Genomic DNA, 15859 nt, shown 5'->3' on the forward strand with positions numbered 1-15859 from the left:
CTTAACCCGGCAGTAAATAAAAGCATGAATGCATTTTCCCCCCAATCCAGCTGGTGGCGATACAGGTTAAACTTATTTAAGTAATCCAAAACAGTCCCCTTTCCCTGTTTCAACCGATACAGAGCCCACCCAGCGTTCTCCGTGCGGAGAGGATCCCCAAAAGTATCAGTTAACAACTTTTTGAAATTATTCAAATTGTCCTTGACTGGGTCATTTCCCAAAATTAAATTAGTGGCCCATTGTCCTGCGGGACCGGTCAACAAACTCAAAATAAAAGCCACCTTACTAGTGTCAGTAGGAAAAGCATGAACACTGAGCTGTGAAAAATAAAGCTCCACTTGTGCCAAAAAGGTTGGCAACTTGCACCTGGTTCCGTCAAAGCGTTCAGGAGTCAAAACATGTCCTTTCACAGCAAAAGCTGTTTGGCTTACGGTAAAGGCCGTTTGCAATTGGTCTACTTTGGCTCTTAACTCATCCATCGTCTTCCTGACGGGTTTATTGCTGCAATAAACTTTTTATGGGCGTCGGGCAATCTGTCAAAGACAGAACGCCACAAGATTCAAAGTAACAGAGTTTATTAGATTACAGAACTCAAAAATGCCCGTAAAAACACAAGGGCCAGGCAGTTTTTGCCTTTAGTAGCAAAAAGGGACAAAAGTAAATGTTCAAAAGATAAACCGGATTAAACCGGAGTTTAATCCGGGTAAAAACAAACTGCTTGCTTCAGCCTAGGTATTAACAGAACAAAAGCCAAGGAACAAAAGATACAAAGAATGCAACTAATTGGCAGCAGATTCCTCTCTGCTGCCAGCACTGTGCTTAGAGTAACTTGCGTCGCTCCCACACACACACAGTAGACAGGATCTCCAACACGAGCAATTCAGCCAAGGATTGCAGAAGTAGAGTAGACCAGTTCCGTTCCGTAGATCAAAGCCAGAAGCAGACGTTTGTAGTTTTTCCAAGTCCAAGAAGGGGGGAAGACAAGCCGTGGTCAGTTCAGTCCGGGTTCTCAAAGCAGGAGATGGCGTCCGTCAGAAAGACGACGGAAGGTCAAGCTAATAAGAGTAAGCACAGGTTTGCACAAACAAATGCCCACACAATCCCTCCCGCCGTCTGACCTTGGATTCCAATCAACTTACATCTCAGCACAGGAAAGCACACAAGTCTTCAGGGAAGCGTCCCACACACACACGGATCCCAAGCGTTTGCCCAGATTACCTTGCCCGACGCAATTTGCAATTGCTCCCAAGCCCCATTTTATGCCAGTTACAAATCTTCATCACTGTCAGCTGTCCTCCTTAACCCGGGCGTTTCCTCATCACTTTCCTCGTCAGAGCTGGAACACCTCTGACTACGCCCAACAGCATCTCCAGCTGTGGATCCCGTCCCATCCCTCCAGCTAAGCCATGGGTCTAATCCTGAAGGTCCCCATTCATCTTCTGTCCCATCATGGCCAGTGGCACCCAATTCCTCCCTTACCCGAGTCCAATCCATCTCATCCTCCTCTGAGCTAACCAGCCCCTCCTCCATTCTCTCCGTAAACCCTTCGAAAGATTCTTCGTCAGATGGTGCTGCAAATATGTCTCGCAGTCTTTTTCTCTCTCGCTCCTCGAGAGTATCTGACTCCCGAGGAGTCTTACGCCCACGTCTGTCAGTAACAGAGCCATGAGGCTCAATCATAACACAGATTATTCATTCTGATATATCATTATGTTATCTTTCTTGGTCTGGGATTCTAAATTCCCCAGCAGACATTATAGTCCCTAACCATATTAGTTGGCAGAAACATGCCTTAAATGTTAGTGCAAAGTTCATTAGCGCACTTTTTGGACTGTAATTACCATCATCCCTCATCACTGAGTAAGCTTGTTATGGCTCATGCAAACTTCGCCATCTGGAGAGCCATAGGTTCAGCTGTATTTTATTAAATTATAAGTCACAAATTCAATTTTTACCTCATTCTTACAATGGACCATCACTGTAAAATGCCAGTTGTATCTGTAAGAGTTACTTGGGATAAGATCTGACATGCTTTAGCTACATAGTGGATTTTTCCTCCAAGTAACATGCAATAAAACCTTTTGGAGAATTAAGCCCCACCATTTTTCATTTTTTTTATGGTTTTACATGTAGACTTGGGCCAGGAAAGAAAAATGTGGGGTTTCCTCCTAAAATCTTCACTAAAAAGACTAAAAACAGTTGAGAGAATTATCTTTAAATAGGTTGATACCCCATCACTTCCTTACATTAAATCTTGTAACCGTAAGAATTCTACAATAATTTCTGGAGCTTTAAAGACTACCTGTATGCACTGAGGTTAAATAGCTTTCCATGAATATGGCTTAGCATACATAATGCAAAACATATGACTCAAAACACCTTTGTAATTATATCTTATTAGAGCCCTGAGTCTGCAAGACATCCATGACATTGTAAAGTATCTTGCAAACTCAGATCTACAAGTAGAACATTGCCTGCTAAGTAAGGTATTCAAATTTTAACCGGTATCTCACTTGCCAAGAAGAACATGAAGGTACAGTTCTTGAAACCTATACTCATCTATTACCCAAAAATCAAGAGAACTCTGAACTATTGTTCCTGCAAGATAAGCTGCAACTGTAGCTCAGACTGCTTTCTGAACTACATTTAGTAGGCAGATATCTAGATATGATAAAGAGAGAGTAAAATCCTCCTGCACATAGCTAATTTTTCTCAATTAGAACTATTTCAGAAAGAAGCAGTGTTGTCTACTCTGCTAGAAAGATTTATCTTTACATGAATTAATGCTGATTATAAAGTTTGCAATCTAAAATAGAAGATGGGCAAAAAAAATCCAAAACATTGAATGAAAAGAACAAACTGGCACAAGATATCAACACTTTCTGTCTCCAACCTCACAACACTGAGACCAACAGGAAACTCAATTTTTAGGTAATTTTCTGCATTCCAAGTGAGACCAGTTATTTACATTCTTTGCAATCATCAGGTCTCCTCCCACCCTTTGACTTGATATCACAATGTGGGAAAAGGCCCGATCTATGCTGACCATTCAATGCAGTTTGAAGCTGGCTTCAAAATTGAGGTGGCCAGACAACAAATTTCTAAGAAAGCATGTGAAAGAAAGCCTTTAATTCCATATCAGTGCTCTGTGGTTTGTGTAACCAGATGCAGGCCTCAAACTGGTTGAAAGGCTGCCTATGTAATCATCTGCACAGCAAATCCACTTTCTTAGCCATGTATAAATATGTGAAAGGATGTCATAAGCATGTGGAAGCTTATGACAACCCAGTTATCCCCAAGAACTAAAATAAGGTCCGCAGCCTCACAGTTACTACAAAGATACAGAATGGGGGGCGCCTGGCTCGACAGCAGTACATGTGAAAAAGATCTTGGAGTCCTTGTGGACAACAAATTAAACATGAGTCTACAATGTGATGCGGCAGTGAAAAAAGCCAACTGGATTCTGGCCTGCATAAATAGGGATATAGCATCTAAATCCAGGGAAGTCATGCTACTCCTCTATTCTGCCTTGGTCAGGCCACACCTGGAATACTGTGTCCAATTCTGGGCACCGCAATTGAAGGGAGATGTTGACAATCTGGAAAGCATCCAGAGGAGGGCAACTAAAATGATCTAGGGTCTGGAGAACGAACCCTATGAGGAGCGGCTTAAAGAGCTGGGTATGTTTAGCCTGCAGAAGAGAAGGTTGACAGGAGACATGATAGCCGTAATGCTACCCCTCAATTCTGCCTTGGTCAGACCATGCCTGGAACACTGTGTCCAATTCTGGGCACCAGAATTGAAGGGAGATGTTTCAAGCTGGAATGTGTCCAAGGAGGACAACTAAAATGATCAAGGGTCTGGAGAACAAGCCCTATGAGGAGTGGTTTAAAGAGCTGGGCATGTTTAGCCTGCAGAAGAGAAGGCTGAGAGGATACATGATGAGGGCCATGTATACATATGTGAGAGGAAGTCATAGGGAGGAGGGAGCAAACTTGTTTTCTGCTGCCCTGGAGACTAGGACGCGGAACAATGGCTTCAAACTACAAGAAAGGAGATTCCACCTGAACATCAGGAAGAACTTTCTCACTGTGAGAGCTGTTCGGCAGTGGAACTCTCTGCTCCGGAATGTGGTGGAGGCTCCTTCCTGGGAAGCTTTTAAACAGAGGCTGGATAGCCATCTGTCGAGGGTACTTTGATTGTGCTTTTCCTGCATGGCAGGGGGTTGGACTAGATGGCCCATGTGGTGTCTTCCAACACTATTATTCTACAATTCTTCAGTACCAATATGAGACCAACTTCGGTGGCCAGTGTAGATGTGGTTTTATAGCATGAGCATATGGGACTCACCCTAAGTCACCCACTGGATTCCTTTTGAACTACAACTCCCAAAATCCCATAGGCTGCATAGTTATGACTATGATACTGTAAGAAACGTAAAATGACATTTAAAAAAAGATAGTGGGCTGGGGTTTGGTCTTAGGGCTCCCGGTTGATCGCCAAATCCATGGATGCTCAAGTTCCATTACATACAAAGGCGTTGTGAAAGGACATCCCTTGGACAAAATGGCAAAAATAAAGGCTTGCTTTTGGGGATTCCACACGCGCGCTATATATATATACACACACACACACACATATACATATGTGTGTGTGTGTGTATACATATATATGTATGTGTATATGTATGCAAGTGTACACACACACACACATATATATCTTCCAGATGTGTGATGGTGTGGGCGCAGCACCCGTGGCTGCAGAGAAGAGGCTTGACAGGGTCCCTCGCTTATCGCCTTTTCTGCAGAAGATGCCTCCAAAGCGGCTCTCGAGAAGGCCAGGCAGGCACACAGATCTGGGCCGTTTTCTGGCCCCTTCCTTGCTTGCCCAGCCTCAAGGCTCCTCCAGACAGCATCCCTTCCTCCCAGGACAGCGGCGGGAAGCAGCCCCCACCCTCCCTCCCTCAGCTCGCTCGCCCTCTCTCTCCGTGTTCCCTCACCGAGCTTCCCGCGGGACTCCTCCAGCTTCTGGATCTGGTTCTCCAGGAAGAGCACGGAGACCCCGAAGGCTAGCACCGCCAAGAGCTGCAACTTGGGCGGCAGCATAATCCGGAGCAGCCCCATCGGCCCGGGGGGTCACGACATCCCGAACGAAGGCGAAGCCGCGCTCCTCACATCCCTCGCCAAGGAAGCGTCCTCCTCTCGTCGCCACCTCAGGAGCAGAGCCAGCCGGCGCAGCAGCGTCGTCGCCCTCGCGCTCCCCGGCACGCGCCCCTCCTTCTCCTCCTCCACCACCACCCAACCGCCAATCTGCGTGCGCTGCTCAGCAACCGAACGCCCGGCCGCGCTCACGCCCACCGTTTCTGCCACTGACCAGCCACAGAACACGCTCCGCCCCCAACGCTTCCCTCCCATTGCCTGGACCTCTCCACCTCCCGCTTTCCCATTGGCTCCCCGCTGCGTCCTCCCGCCCTCCTCGCGCACGCACTTCGCCGGAGCGAGCCGACCGCCCGCCCTCCCGCGCACGCCGCTTCCCGATTGGTCTAACGTTCCCACACTTCCTGAGAATTACCATGAGTCGCATTTCGATTGGCCAGCGCCCTGGTCAATCTCCAGACCTTCATTCGTTTTCCTTGCGATATGCCTGGAAAATAATACGAGCGCAGCACCGGTTCTTAAAAGCACTTCGGCCCTTTTGTCACAGGCCAAGGTAAACTCTTCAAGTTCGGATCCTTCTAAACCGTCTTTCTCTACCTGGGAGGGGCCGAAAAGCATTTTTCGTCACAGCTCGAATCCGGCAGTGCTTCAGGCACCCTATGGGCTCGGGGGCCTAACCGCTGCGCTTCCTGTAGTGTTGCCGGTGCCCGCCAGAGCGCCAACATGGCGGCGAGGAAGGCAGCGGGAGAACTGGGCCGCTGTTGGGTGTGGCTGATGTCGCTGTTGCAGGCGGTAAGTCGAAGGAGCTGCGGACTGTGGCTTTCTGCTCAGGAGGCCGAGGGCCCAGAAGGGAAAGTGGTTTCGTTGCCTTAGGCTGACCCTAAGGCGAACTTATCACTGGTTTTTCTGGAGCCCCTGTTGGCGCAATGGGTTAAACCCTTGTGCCGGCAGGACTACTGACCGAAAGGTCGGCGGTTCGAATCCGGGGAGCAGGGTGAGCTTCCATCTGTCAGCTCCAGCTCCCCATGCGACGACATAAGAGCATCCTCCCACGGAATGGTAAAACATTAAACATCCGGGCGTCCCCTGGGCAACTTTCATGAAGACGGCCAATTCTCTCACACCAGAAGCGACTTGCAGTTTCTCAAGTCGTTCCTGACACGAAAAAACTTCCTTTTTTGAAATTGAGAGAGAGTGACTTGCTCCAGATCACCCAGTGGATTTGAACCCTGATTTCCATAGAAAGCGAGGAGGAGCGGAGGAGCCTTATAACCAAGGTGAAAGAAGAAAGTGCAAAAGCTGGGTTGCAGTTAAACATAAAAAAACAAGATTATTGCAACCAGACTGATTGATAACTGGCAATAGAGGGAGAAAACGTGGAGGCAGTGACAGACTTTGTATTTTTAGGTATAAAGATCACTGCAGACGCAGACTGCAGCCAGGAAATCAGAAAACGTTTACTTCTTGGGAAGAAAGCAATGGCCAACCTCGATAAAATAGTGAAGTGAAGACATCACATTGGCAAGGAATATTTGCATAGTTAAAGCAGTGGTATTCCCCGTAGTAACCTATGGATGTGAGAGCTGGACCATAAGGAAGGCTGAGCCTTTGAACTGTAGTGTTGAAGTAAAATTCTCAGAGTGCCTTGGACCATAAGAAGATCAAACCAGTCCACACTCCAGGAAAGAAATACCGACTGCTTACTGGAGGGAAGGATATTAGAGGCAAAGATGAAGTACTTTGGCCACATAATGGGAAGACAGGAAAACTTGCAGAGGATAATGATGCTCAGGAAAATGGAAGGGAAAAAGAAGAGCCGACCAAGGGCAAGATGGTATCCTTGAAGTGACTGGCTTCACCTTGAAGGAACTAGGGGTGGCGACTGCCAATAGGGAGCTCTGGCATGAGCTGGTCCATGCGGTCACAAAGTCGGAAGCGACTGAATGCATAAACAACAAAAGTCCCACTCTCAAACCCCTGTACCATTACTGTAGCAAAAAGAGAGACAAGTGAAGAGCAGCTGCTTCTGTCTACAGCCTTGCTTTTTCTTGATTCGTATGCCGCAATTCTACCAGTTTGGGCAGACATTTTTTCAACTTCTCAGGATTTCTTTCTGAGGTTGCATATTCACTTTCTCAGACTTTTATCATCCCAAGTTCACTACTTGGCCTCTTGATTTTAAAGACAAACAATAAAAAATAAAACCACACTTTGATTCAACTCATTAAAATCAATGGGATTTGAGTTAGTTATGTTGAGCGATCTTAACATAAAGTCCCATTGATTTCGGTAGCTCAGCTCTCCATACAACCCAGGCCCTGTCTTCACAGTCAAATAGTGTCCTTTGAATCTGTTACATAGTCAGTGTAATAATTGTAATAATAATAATAAATTTCTATTTATGCCCCACTTTTTCTCACTAAACGGAACCCAAAATGGCCCACAACATATTAAAACAGTACATTTCAAACAGCATATATAACAAATAAAACCATCTGTAAAATAAAACATAAATAAGCATTTAAGACTATTTAAACGGTTACTGCTGTTGCAGGAACTCGTCTATTCAAGAAACACACTTCACTCAGCTCACTGCAATTTAGCCTTCCTGTTACTTCAAGTTAGATTTCTTCATTAAATGCTTGCTTGAACAGGAAGGCTTTCAGCTGTTTTTTAAAAGATATCAGGGAAGTGACTGTTTTAATCTCTTTGGGGAGGGAGTTCCAGAGGGTCGGGACGGCCACAGAGAAGGCCCTCTCGTTGCCGCCAACCACATTTGCAATGGTGGCGGCAACGAGAGAAGGGCCTCTCCAAAATATCTTAATGCTCGGGTGGGAGATATGGTCAGATTGGTATGTTGGACATGAACCATTTAGGGCTTTAAAGCACCTTGAATCGGGCCTGGAAACATATTGGCAGGCAGTGAAGATATTGTAGCAGAGGGCTAGTAGGCTCCCTGGGTCCAGCACCTGTGAGTAACCTGACTGCAGATGTTTGGACTAGTTGAAGTTTCCAGGCACTTTTCAGGGGCAGTCCCACGTAGAGCCTGTTACAGTAGTCAAAATGGGATGTAACCAAGGCATGAACCACCATGGCCAAGTCTGACTTCTCAAAGTATAGTCACAGCTGGCACATAGGTTTTAATTCAAGTGTAAGAGCATATAATGCAGCTTAATGCATTATAAGTCTACACTGACCATATAAGGTAATGTAGGTGAGGTCCCTAGTTGATCCAAATCTTGTTCAGTTATTTTAATTACATGGTTTGAGTGTTGGACGATGACTCACCTCTTGGCCTTGGAAACTCACTGGTCAATCTTGGGTGAGTCACACTCTTTCAGCCCCAGCACACAACGACAATAATTTTCTTTTTTGCTGTCTCTTTTAAAGGCCTTATCATTTCCTGATTTGTTGATGCTAGGTATCCCATGTTTCAGGCACATAACATGAATAAAAATCTGTATCAATCGCTGGTTTCTGTGTTAACAAATGAGCTTAACATTTTAAGACTTATAAGATAGCACACAGAATAGTTTAATGGTTGGAACAAACCAGCTTTTCAGTTCAAGCACAAACACACCTCACCGGGTGACCTTCACAACCATTCCAGGACCCCAATCTACTTACTTCCCAGGCACCTCCAGGTTTTCAAAATGAAATGTAATCACAATTATGCCAAAGCAATTCTTTCATAATATGGGGATGCATTGAGTGGGAGGCACCAATAAAACACAATGTTAAGGAAAATTAGCTGAAAGAGCAGTTGTTTGTTGCAGCCACTCTCCACAGTGAACAGAATGCCATCTTAATAGACCAAACCCCTGATAACAGTGTTTAGGTCTCTCCTCCCCCAAAATATATATTGTAATTATATTCAAAAGGCACAATAAAATGTGATTCCAAACAGTTCTTTAACAAAGTACATTATGAATGTCATTCAATCACATTTTACAATATAGAAATGTCAAAGCAAGTTGTGAAAAACCTGTACATGGTGGAAGAAATTGCCAAATTCCTATAAAACCAGCATACATTTTTAAAAATACGATTTGTGATCTTCAATTTTGTAGGCCTGTGATATCATATTTAGACACATGTTTAAATTATTTGTGCTGTTTTATGTAGTGAAGTTGTGGTCATGGTTTGTTTCTATCTTCAGCCAAATTCTGTGATGTGGGAAATGAAATAGATCAAAGAGAAGTTTTAGATAACAGGGACTGATTGTAACACTTAAGCAGCATATGGGCACAAGGATAGTAATTTGGGATCAGACCAAAGTGCAAGAGTACTCTCATGTTCATACTCCCCAGTAACGGATGTACAGAAGAATGTCTCTGGCACTGAAGGTAATACGTGTTAATTGTGACTTGTAGCCTTTAATTACCTCATGCCCATCCTATAAGAATCTGTCCATTCTGCTTTTAAAGTTCCCCATGACAACCACTTTTGTTAGCACTATATGAAGTAGTCTTAATCACATATTATTCAGTTTCAGTGAATGAACCTGGGTGTTAATGAGAATACAAATAATCCTATTTTAATCTGTTTACCACACCAGGCCTAATTTTGTACACTTTTGCCATATCTCCACTTATTCCCCGTTTCCCTCTACTAAAGTATCCCAAAGATCTCCAGCTATTTGATCACTTTCATTGTCCTCTCATACACCTTCGAAAGTTGTATAAATATTTTCATATGGTGTTTTGAATAGTTTTAGATGTTACTTACAGAGTGACTAGTTTCATTTATATACCTCAATTGCTTTCAGGTATCTATCTATGGAGCAGAATTATCCTCAGAGGCATGCAGAGACCTGGGTTTCTCAAGTAACCTGCTGTGCAGTTCTTGTGACCTTCTTAGCCAGTTTTCTTTGAATCAACTTGATCCATTGTGCAGAAATTGCTGCCAAGAAGAAGCTCAATCTGAAACTAGAAAGGTATGTTTAATAATTATATTTAAAATAACTAAGCTAGGCCATGACATAAAATATGTTATATTGCATAACTTACCCTGCTTTTTTGCCCTACAGCAGGCACTCAAGGCAGTTAGATGTAAAATTACCAGATCTAGGGTTCTTTAATTAAAGTTGTTGTAAGTTACCCTGTATACTCCTATATAACTCTAGAATTTTTAGTTAAAATCAATTTTAAAAACTGGCTTGTCCTATCAATATGAGTACTTAACTCATGTCAAAAACGGAACCATCCCCTTCTCTGAGTAGTGACAAAAGGCAAGAGCTAGTCCATCACAGAAGAACCTAAAAGAAGAACCAACATCCTCTACTGTCTCTGCCATGGAATAGCTCTTGCACTTTTTGTCTGCCTAGCTGGGGAAATTGTGATGGCAACCATGGGCGGCTGGCCCCTTCAGGAGGTGCTAATGTTTTCTCCTCTCCATGGAATGATGTCAGCATAGCCACTGGTTGTATCAGAATCCAACATTTTGGCCCCAAAACTCCCCCTTAACTTAGACATGAGGTCCACTTATACATGAGTCTGTATGATAACTTTTAGCAGCTATGTTAATCTAGATTGTTGACATGGCTTTTGTTACTTTTTGTGATAGCCCTGATTCTTGAATATCAAGGTTCTCTTTCTGAGAGGTTATTAGTTTTCAGAAATTTGATCAAAAAAGCATAGCAAAATCTATGAGAGAAGACTGGACAGCTTCAGGACATTGGACCAAATGCACAACATTAAAAAATTATGGCTTGATTTTTTTTGTTTTTACCAGTTAATCAAGTTCCTTTAAAATAGAAAGTCTTTTGAACTTTTATGTATTCAGAAGCTCAGTGAATTATATTTGTTGATAATGTAATGAAGACAGATTACATGCAATGCAAAAGATATTGCAGATTTTAAATGTTTTTTGCCTTTGTGGTAAAAATAGTTGTTAAGTAGAGTAAGATGGAGTCCCTTTCTTTCTTATAATAAAATATTTATGGTGTTCGCAGGGCCCAGTCCAAATATTGTTAAATACATTTTCAAATCCCTTTTTAATATCAAGGTATCACAACAAATACCACTAGTTTCTATGGCTGCTTTTTCACAAAAAAGTGCTTTGAGCATTTGATCATGGTACTGGAGATTCTGTAGCCAAGAAATTAGGAGAAAAACTAGGACTTGGGGGAAGGTGTAATTAAGAAAAAAAATAGATGAGATTGTCAAGTATAAATATGTATTCATACAGGATCATTCATGCATTGTATTGACAATTTCATAGAATTATAGAATCATGGAGTTGGAAGAGACCATAAGAATTATCCAGTCCAAACCCCTTGCCATGCAAGAAAACACAATCAAAACAGTCATCCCACCTCTATTTAAAAACTTCCAGAAAAAGAGACTCCACCATATTCCAGGACAGTGTATTTTATGGTCAAACTGTTCTTACTATCATGAGATTTTTCTTAATTTTTAGGTGGAATCTCTTTTCCTGTGTTTTGAATCTGCTGTTCCATTACTTAATTTTTGGAGCAGAAGAAAGCAAACTTGCTCCCTTCTCAACTTGACACCTTTTCATATATCTAAACATGGATGTTACTACACTTGATCTTAGCCACCTTATGTCACCTCTTAACCTTCTCTTCTCCAGGCTAAACATATGCACCTTCCTAAGATGCTCCTCATAGGGCTTGGCTTCCACAGTTTTTACTATTTTGGTCCCCCTTCACTGGACACATTCCTATATGTCAATATCTTATGTACAGTTGTGAAAGCTGGATAATAGAGAAAGCTGATAGGAAAAGAATCCACTCATTTGAAATGTAATGCTCAAGGAACATTCTCTGGATATTATGGATTTCCTGTGTGTGAACCTGTCCTAGAACCCAAAAATGACTAAACTGAGACTATTTTGTCCACACCATCAATACTTATGACTTATTAGAAAATAGAGGAAGCCCCCAGTGGCGCAATGGGTTAAACCGTTATGCCGGCAGGATCGCTGACTTGAAGGTTGGGTTGCTAGCCTGAAGGTTGCCAGTTTGAATCTGGGAAGAGCATGGATGAGCTCCCTCTGTCAGCTCCAGCTCTCCATGCGGGGACATGAGAGAAGCCTCCCACAAGGATGGTAAAAACAGCAGACATGCGGGCATCCCCTGGACAATGTCCTTGCAGACGGCCAATTCTCTCATACCAGAAGCAACTTGCAGTTTCTCAAGTCGCTCCTAACATGAAAAAAAATTAGAAAATATGGTAATGTGTGGTAAAATGGAAGACAAGAGGATGTAAGTGCTGAGCAATTTGAAGAACCAGGGTAGGCATGTTGTGGAGGTGTTTCACTCATAGAGTTCCCATGAATCAAAGTTGACTTGATGGAAATTAACAACTATCGTTAGAATACTGAAGGTACTACAGTAGAGTCTCACTTATCCAAACTAAACGGGCCGCCAGAAGCTTGGATAAGCGAATATCTTGGATAATAAGGAGGGATTAAGGAAAAGCCTATTAAACATCAAATTAGGTTATGACTTTACAAATTAAGCACCAAAACATCATGTTATACAACAAATTTGACAGAAAAAGTAGTTCAATACACAGTAATGTTATGTTGTAATTATTGTATTTACGAATTTAGCACCAAAATACCACGATATATTCAAAACATTGACTACAAAAATGGCTTGGATAATCCAGAACCTTGGATAAGTGGAGCTTGGATAAGCAAGACTCTACTGTATTTCATATGAGTTTCACTTTTTGCCTTTGATATCTTTAGCAACACAAGTCTTATGCAACAACAACTCTTTATTGATTAGTCAGTATTGACCATATCAAAACATGTAAAACATACAAAACGTACACCCTTACCCATACATACAGTAAAATCATGTAAAACAGTAAAACCATGTAAAAACAAGGCATCCTGGCCTACTAGCCTACCAACCCACTCCTTGGTAGTTGTGCAAGTACAGAATAAAAAGATTAAAATTAAGATTAATTATTCCCTTAAGGTAAGGTTTAAGCGGGGACAAGGGTAAGTAAAACTAGTGGCTTGTCCATAGTAAAATTTTAAATTTGGATTTTGTTATTGGCATTAATATCACAGCTGTCCGCTTCCATCTTCTCGCGGATGGCCAGTGCTTTTTGTGTAAAAAGGGTCAGTTTTAAAATAGAGTTTTTATCTGAACCTCGTAGAAGGATGTGCAGTTTCTCCTTATTCTCTAAATGAGTGTGGTTCTCAAGCAGAGGCTCTAAATAGAAAGATCGAATCCTGTTGTAATAGGAGCATTTTAAGAAAAAGTGTTCTGAGTCCTCCACTTCTGCATCTGCCTCGCGGCACCCACAGGTTCTCTTTGTATAAGGGATATTCTGGCGTCTACCTAGCTTAGACTTAATGTCGAGTTGCTCAAATCTAGCCCGGGTAAAAAGTTTTCTAATATATAGTGGGAGTGTAAAAAAGAGGTAGGTTTCCATGCCCACGTTGCATTTAAATTTAGCCAGGTATGGAGTGGCTCTAGCTTGTGCTATGATCATAAGGTCATTTTGTGCCGCAGTGTCAAGTGCTCTTTGGTAAACAATTGAGCACACTTTAGCCCCAAATTTTTTTAGCTCGAGAGGGGAAAAACCTAACTTACTGACAGTGTGGCTGAGTCTGCTTAGCCTTGATGACCATTCTTTGTGGTTTTCTTGCTCTGATAGGCATATGGCTGGGAGTCTATGTGGTTGCATTTGTTTTATTTTGTACCACCAATTGATCTGCCTCTTCATAATTACTGTGGAAATTGGGGGTACTCCCATATCTGCTCTCACTGCAGCTGACAGGGATGATCTCTCCACACCTAAGCCAATTTTTAAGTGGCGAAGTTGGAATCTTTCTACCAATGCCAGATCTTGATCCCCCCATAGTTCAGCTCCATACAAAGCAATCAAGTCTTATGCCTTCTTACACAGAACTATCCCAAAGAATTAACATACTATCACTGTAATGTACAAGAGTTACTTGTTCATATCAAAGATGTATGTGGGTGAACTAGGTCAGATTAAGAAACTATTCCTAGCACTCAGGTTCAGTTGGAGTAAAGCAAACCCTTACAAGTCTTATGGAGGAGGGAGACAACATGCATATGTTAGCATTCAAATCATATAAATAAAACTGAACATTGAAAATTTTGCTCACCAAATGCATATCCTCTACTCCCAGTTTCCTTCACTAGTCCTTCTAGCAGCAGACCAGAATTAGACTCACATATAAACATAACAGCATATGAATAGGACTTGGGTATACATGCCTTCTGAACCAATTTCCCATTTGGTGTTACTCAGCTGACAAATCAGAGACTCTCCACCACCACTAAAAAAATATGAAAGGGGAGGTGGAATTCAGGGATTTTAAAAAAAACAACCATCTCGTGATTTTTCAATATCCCTTTCCCCAACTTTTCTGCATGTTGTGTTGTTTAAGCAGCTAAAACTTAGCTGAATGTGTTTGGTTTTACTTGATTTATACTCACTGAGAATCAACATAGTTTTGTACAAGACTAACCTGCTATTTTTAGTAGATGAGTTCTCAATATTCATTATGCTGAGAGTACCCTGTGGGTATTCCTGTTGATTCAGAGAAGGTCTTCAATCAAGTGCCCTTGAATTGTATGCTCAGTGTTTCAGAAATTCTCCGCTACAGGGAATAAAATTTGTTATCTCAAACTTATTTATAGAGGCTTCAGGGTTGCATTGCTTACAAATGGAAGCTGCTCTGAATATTTTATCTTTTAAAAAGGCATGAGCTAAAACTGCCTCCCTTTTTCATTATTTTTTTTAGCAAACAACTCCTTTGTTTAACTTGACAAGTTATGGTTCTTTGAAAAATCTTTTTTTTTTAACCAAACAACTGTCTTGTGGCCAGCGGAAAGCAAGACTAGCCTTTGCAAGGTGTTTTTCTCAGCTGGTCTAGATGCCATGATCAACCATAGTCTATCCTGAAAAGAACGAGCCATTGCAAACCTCAATTTAGTATGGTCCTTCTCTCTCTTTAATGCATCTATGAGGAAACTAGAAGTGTTCACTTCCAGTTTTGATTATGTGATCATTCCATCCCAATCTTAAAAAAAAACTGGTTAATTTTAACTATTATTTATCAGAAATCTGTCATTACTAACATTAACCACAATTTAAAGTACTGATATTCAAACATGGAATTGAACATTTCTGATTCTCCACGGGTAGGGTTGACAGGTTGAATAACCATCAAGAAGTCATAAATCAGGAAGAAGTACAATAAAGTGCTATCAGGCAGAACAACAACACATCTTCTTCACACAAACCCCAATCCAACTTTTAGCTGCAGCATCTATTTACTGTCCACTTGTTTTGGAAATATTACTTAACATCATCAGGGATGACGAAAGTCTAAAGGGTGCAGAAATCCAAGGTTATAAATATAAATGCAGAGCCTTCGTGGACAACATGATGTGTATCATTGAGGACCCGATAAATAATAATAATAATAATAATAAAACTTTATTTATATCCCGCCACCATCTCCCCAACGGGGACTCGGGGCGGCTTACATGGGGCCATGCCCAGAACAATACAATATAGCAAAATATAAAAACAACATATCATAATACAATTACAACAATACAAAAATAATCATGTACAGTACAACACAAAATCAAAAAAGCAATATAACAGGGCGGGCCGCATGAACACTCAGTTAAAACCTGGGGTGAGAAAAAGATAAGAATAAAACCACGGGGAGCA

At 42.0% G+C, this 15859-nt stretch overlaps 2 protein-coding genes across 3 annotated transcripts in view; one reads left to right on the forward strand and one right to left on the reverse strand.

Annotated features, from left to right (window-relative positions):
- hs2st1 (heparan sulfate 2-O-sulfotransferase 1) overlaps positions 1-5366 on the reverse strand; it is a 129147-nt gene extending 123781 nt beyond the window's left edge. Inside the window, exon 1 of one of the 2 annotated variants that reach the window (XM_008109291.3) lies at positions 5000-5366. In XM_008109291.3, coding sequence (XP_008107498.1) covers positions 5000-5123 — 124 coding nt within the window. In that variant the 5' untranslated portion in view covers positions 5124-5366. The remainder of the gene's footprint in view (positions 1-4999) is intronic. The other variant, XM_003220109.4, reaches the window with a different exon arrangement.
- Positions 5367-5728: 362 nt separating this feature from the next.
- The window catches only part of selenof (selenoprotein F), a 48355-nt gene continuing 38224 nt past the window's right edge, over positions 5729-15859 (forward strand). The window contains exons 1-2 of the mRNA XM_008109292.3: positions 5729-5948; positions 9925-10092. Of these exons, the coding sequence (XP_008107499.2) occupies positions 5880-5948; positions 9925-10092 (237 nt within the window). The 5' untranslated portion in view covers positions 5729-5879. The remainder of the gene's footprint in view (positions 5949-9924; positions 10093-15859) is intronic.

Source organism: Anolis carolinensis, chromosome 4 (assembly GCF_035594765.1).
Source record: "Anolis carolinensis isolate JA03-04 chromosome 4, rAnoCar3.1.pri, whole genome shotgun sequence".
In the NCBI taxonomy this organism is placed as follows: domain Eukaryota; kingdom Metazoa; phylum Chordata; class Lepidosauria; order Squamata; family Dactyloidae; genus Anolis; species Anolis carolinensis.